The sequence below is a fragment of the Danio rerio genome, chromosome 17 (assembly GCF_052040795.2).
Source record: "Danio rerio strain M-AB ecotype USA chromosome 17, GRCz13ab, whole genome shotgun sequence".
Classification (NCBI taxonomy): domain Eukaryota; kingdom Metazoa; phylum Chordata; class Actinopteri; order Cypriniformes; family Danionidae; genus Danio; species Danio rerio.
The window spans coordinates 52,836,501-52,842,500 of NC_141037.1; the positions used below are offsets into that span (position 1 = coordinate 52,836,501).

General features: G+C 34.4%; 1 protein-coding gene across 5 annotated transcripts in view; it reads left to right on the forward strand.

Moving 5' to 3' along the window:
• The window catches only part of zgc:103755, an 86,977-nt gene that overhangs the window by 41,562 nt on the left and 39,415 nt on the right, over positions 1-6,000 (forward strand). For all 5 annotated transcript variants that reach the window (XM_087288965.1, XM_087288966.1, XM_087288967.1 and 2 more), the window contains 2 exons: positions 1,200-1,445; positions 4,128-4,263. In XM_087288965.1, the coding sequence (XP_087145091.1) occupies positions 1,200-1,445; positions 4,128-4,263 (382 nt within the window). The remainder of the gene's footprint in view (positions 1-1,199; positions 1,446-4,127; positions 4,264-6,000) is intronic.

The window sequence follows — 6,000 nt, forward strand, 5'->3', positions numbered from 1 at the left end:
CACTCAAGTGATTAGAAAGTGTGTCCTTTCACTCCAGAAAATTGACCAAAAGAGCAGAGTGATATGACAGTCTATGTGTGTTTGTTGCCTCATTGCAAACATAGACAGCCAATTTCACAATATACACATTAAACTAGCATTTGAACAGACCGTATGCCTCATTTTTGGGGTCACTGAATACATTTATAATCCATAAATCTTACATTTTATGTTCTGAAGAGCTGTGAACAGATCAGATGCAGGTAATTATTAGGCATCTTTAAGGACTTTAAGCTTGAATTAAGTTCTAAAAGCTGCGTTGTTGTTGTTGTAATCACAAAAGGATTGTTGTAAGCACAGTTTTGCTTTGTGTTGGCACAGTGCCTACTTTTCAACAATATAACTGCTTAATTGGGTCTTAGATAAAGTAGTATAGTTTTACACTGAAGACTTTTCTTTTTTTCCAGTATTGTGATTAAATGAACATTATCAAACATACGTCAAACGTTGATGCACATATTTCCCTCCTGTTCTAGATAACATTGGGAAGTTTTTTTTTTTATTTTTTTTTTATTTGAGACAGCCATCTTAATTGAGTTCCTAATTAGGATCATCATGAAAACACAATTAGTTGTATAATTAAAAAGATGCTTCTGCAGTCTGCTTTATATTTGTGTCTGCTTGTTAATTAAAGTACTACTAAAAGTTGCTTGACTGCAAGTTATGCTTTACATTATGAATAGCTCGTTGGCTGTATTTTAAAGCAGTTTTCCTAAAATTTAATTGTCATTTATACAGATGGGTGATATAACTTGAAAGCCCACAATTTTAATAAAATACATAAATAAATGTTTTCAAATAACTGAACAAAAACATAGGAGGTTAAGAAAAATGCTCATTTAGAAGGTAATTTCAGACGGAATTTAGACAGTTTTGCATCTGATTCATTCATTGTTTTGTTCATTTTATTGCACTTAATATAATACACTCAAAAATAAGTTTGCTGCATGTTCTAACAACTTTAAAATGAGCTGAAACAACACTATTCTGGGCAGCTTGAATGATCAATCGACTTAATATTGTAAACTAAAACACACAAGGTTAACTTAATGGATTTGCAATGGGACAGCATAAAAGGATTTTGTGGAACCCAGCATTGTTTACAGTGTTCATGCTTCCTAAACCTTTTAAAAATAGTGTTATTTGTCTTTTCCCTTTAGAACGACAAGGGTCAGTGTCCGGCTGATGTTGTGCCGGAGCCTCTGGACATGCCTCTGGAAATCGCTGACGCCGCAGTCCAGGCTAAAGAGCTGCGCACACTGCTGCAGGAGGTGCTCCCCAGGCCTGATGCTCCTCTTTCTCTCCTGCCTACACCACCTTTAGGTGTCCTTTCAGACAAAGCTCGTACACAGCTTTCAAGCATGGGCCTTCACCTCGGAGACAAAGTCGTCATTGCTGGTCAAAAGGTATTGAATAAACCCTTTCTTTTAGGACCAATGTAGTGGGACAATAATTTTTTGGTACCACTTTATGTTTGGTGGTCTTAACTACTATGTACTTTCATGAAAATATGAATACAATGTACTTAATGTGTTCATAATGTATTGCAGAACACTTCTGGTGCTCTCGAGGTGGGCTACGGGTAGGGTTAGGGACAGGATAGATGGTATGGGCCTAGAAAGGACTAGAACATAAGGACGTTCTTGCTTTGAGGCAACAGTGCTAACCACTGGGCCTCCGTGCCACCCATCTAGGAAAGGGGGAGTAGTAGGGGTGGAAAGGGGGATTCTTCAAAACGAAGATTGATGTCATATGGAACTTAGGGTATTTAAAGTGGCTTAGGAATCGTCTGATTGGTTATTCATAAATTGAATAATGCAAGCAATCATAAGCACGCTATCCTCTCGAAATTAGTTTATAAATAAACTTCACTTAAATCACAGGCGGGCTTCAGCATCATTATTGCTCCTCTTTTGAAGGGAGAGTTGATGTTACTCCAATGTAACTCATGGCAGCTCAGTGTGGCGGGCATGGATGCATTCGTTTCTAGGAGTTTCAGATAATATAGATACCTGTAAGTAATGACAGGGGATTCATATAAATATTATATGACTATAATAAAAAATAATATCACAGCTGTTAAGCAGCAAAAAATATGTCATTTGAAGTGTCATGCACATGCACAATGCTCATGACAGTGGTGTGACAATACTGGAAGTTCTTAATTCAATACAGTACAACTTAAATATGTGAAAAAAAAAAAAAGTAGTATGCTTTTTTAGAAATAGTGCCATATTGGGAAGTTTGCCACAACATAAAGGACATGAAATCTGCTTCATTTACAGTTGAAACCAGAAGTTTACATACACTGTATAAAAAGGCACATAACCATTTAAAAAAAAGTCAGATTTTAATGTGATTTAGGTCTTTTAGAAAAGTTAGGATTAACAAATTTGTTTTGGTTATGCTTAATAGCAGAATAATGAGAAATATATTTTTTTTCATTATAACTTTTCTTGAAAGTCAAGTTACATACAATAAGACTATTATGCTTATAAATAAATATGTCTATATATATATATATATATATATATATATATATATATATATATGTCTGTCTGTCTGTCTGTCTGTCTACATGTAACTTGACTTTCAAGTAAAAGTTATAATCCAAAAAATATATCTCTCATTATTCTGCTATTAAGCATATATATATATATATATATATATATATATATATATATATATATATATATATATATATATATATATATATATAGAATAAGATCAACTTCCTTAGTAAGATTGAGAAAACATTGATTTAATACATATTTTTAGTTTACCCTTATTAAATCATCATCAACATCATCAAAAATGAAAGGTTAACACTTTATTTTAAGTTATAATTAGGGCCAGACAGAATCTGCAGACATTTTTTTCTGTGCAGAAATTAGTTAAAAATCTGTGGATTTATGCAGAAAGATTTTGAAAGTAGGAAAGAGGAAATAAAATAAAATAGGAAATAAAAAGTAATACCTTTTTAAATTGTATTTAATGTTTACAATGCAAATTCAATTAGATCCACTTTATATGGTAAGCAAAGCAAGTCTCTCATATAATATATTTACTAAAAGACACAAAATATTACTTTGTAAACTGTATTGTAAATAAATGATTTAAATACTCTTATTTGTCAATAATAATGCTGAAATTAATTTAAAACTGAATAAATATGAATTTACACACATTTACACAAGTAAATAAACATAATTAATGAAGGCCTAAAAATCTGCAGAATTCTGCGCGCGCAGATTCAGTGTGTTATAATTCATGCACTGCTAATAAACACTTAATATCTTAATAATAGGCAGGTAATTAGCCAGTACTTAATAGCACTAATCTTGACTTAAAACAAAGTGTTACCGCAGCCTTTTCAGCTTGTCATCTATTGTCTTTGCTGAGGCTCTCTTACCATTTGCAATGAGTAAAGATAAAGATGATTCAGAAAACTGAAAGAAAAGTTAAAGTCCAGAGGGCATGCTCATCTGCATTGTCCTTGCAGAAATAATTGTTTTTTTTTTTTGTCTAGCTCTCGCCCTCACATACCTACACACCAAAATTATCCATTAATGAAATCCTCAGCCACGTTGGGACTAAAGTGAGCAGAGTGCCTAGAATCTGCAGATTGGCTAATCAAAACCCCATTATCTTCAGGGATCCTCGGCGCCGCTGCCTTTCTTTGATCCCCATTTTACTTTTAACGTTATTTTTATCCGAGCTCATTTGCCTGTTTATGAATGTCGGCGCATGAGAAAACAAGGTCGGCTCTCCGGCGACCGGTCGAACGGGCCTAAATATGTGCCGCTGTGCGCAGCCTGTTTGTTTCTGGAATAAAGAAGTAATCACTTTTCATTGCCCTCCGGAGTATGAAGCAAGATAAAGAGAGCGTGAAACAGGTCTATTGAACATGTATTATCGCCTCGCCAGCCCACGCGGCCAAAAAACTATTTCTCACACCGTCCCCAGCAGAGCCTCCCCTGCGTTTGCTAAAGTGTTTCTGCAGGATGCTCCTGTGGACCTCAGATTGAATGCATTAAAGAGATGTGTAAAGCTATAGGTTACTCCATGGCTCTGTTTTGTTTTGTAAGGTCGGGTCTCTGCGATTTTGCGGCAGTACCGAGTTTGCTGGTGGTCTATGGGCTGGAGTGGAGCTTCAACAACCAGTGGGCAAGAATGACGGATCGGTAGCTGGTGTTCAGTACTTCACCTGCCCCATTAAACACGGTAAGATGGTTTAAATACAATGACAGTTGATTATTCATTCATTCATTTTCTTATCATTTTCTTATATATATATATATATATATATATATATATATATATATATATATATATATATATATATATATATATATATATTAGTGCTGTCAATCGATTAAAAAAATTGACTTATTAATCGCACTTCTTAAAAAAAATTGATCGTGATTAATCGCGATTAATCGCATTTAAAAGACTGAAACTTGTAATTTTGTCTATTCGAGTGTAAAATTAATGTAAACGCAAGACAAATACTATTTAAATTCAAAATATAATTCTTTATAAGAATTTTTTGTTTACTTGTAACACAGATTTCTTCATGTAAACAACATACCCACAATAAACCATCAAGATCCTGGCTTGACAGCCATATTTATTACAGAAATAAAAACACAGGCATGGTAATGCTATTTGAATTTCAAAACAATCAATGACAATAAAGAAAACATTGATTTCCATATTGGATTCTAAGTGGACTGCAAAAAAATGCCAAAATACAGATATTGCAAATATGGAAAATTATATTAATAATAATAAAGTATTGAAAATCTGTGCATGCCCTTGAATAGGTTTACCCACTCCCATTCTATAAAAGCACAAAAGCCATATAAAGGAAATAACGAGAGTTAACAAATTAAAAAACTACATTTTTTTAAATTTATTATTAAAATAAAATTATAATCCACACTGGAAATGTGGGTGCCTGTGTGTTTTGAGGGGGCCTAGAAAATAATGAGCATAACAAAAACTGCCTGCTGATCCACACAGTTAATGTTGATTAATAAAATAAAGATAAATAATAAAAGCAATGTATCAGAGACCCTTAAAAAAATGTTTAACTCAACAATAAAACATCAAACGTAGCTAACAGCTTTTACATTGTCAATCAAATGAACTTAAACAATTAAAAACTGCAACAAATATTCGTTTAGGCAGAACTACAAAAATAAATGTAAAAAAGAGTTGCTTAAGTTGCACACTAGTTTGGTCATGTATAAATATCATTATATTAACCATATTGTATAAATATTATTGTCACTATAAGCCTACATCATGCTGACGATCAAAAACACTGTCATGATATCTCCTGCGCTTGTCCTATGACCGAGTGCATCTTAACATACATAAATGACACCCTTCATAGAAATTGAGAAGCAGACATTCTTTATAATTTGTGAAATAAAGACTTGCAGGTTCAGGAAACAGCAGGAGGAGGTTGCCGCAGCCGTGGTGTAGATTAAAAGTAAAAAAAAAAAAAGTATGTGTATAAGGACAGATAGGTAACTAGATAGAATAGACAAGAATATATTGATCTGTGCCCCGCTGTTGCTCTCCCAAGAGGCGGACCCGCGCGGGAGAAACAGGCGTGACTCTTGCATATTCTCACGAATACACTCCTACGTTACACAGAGCCCAACATTGAAGATTGTGATTGGGTCAGCCCAATGTCAATAAAGAAAAGAACCAATGGGCTGCAGAATATATCACACAGGCGCTCTGTCCGGAAAAGAAACATCCTACTTTCAGAGCGTGACAGCTCGCAGCACCGTCAATCATTGAGGCAGAAAGACATGACAGTCTGCTGAGTGTTTTATGGGCCGATCAGATCATAAGAAGATGATCAGCCCGGCCCAAAAAGTACGTCGAAACAGCGGGAAACTTGCAGGCGTCTGCCCTGGCCACAACAGGAAAAAATAAAAAATA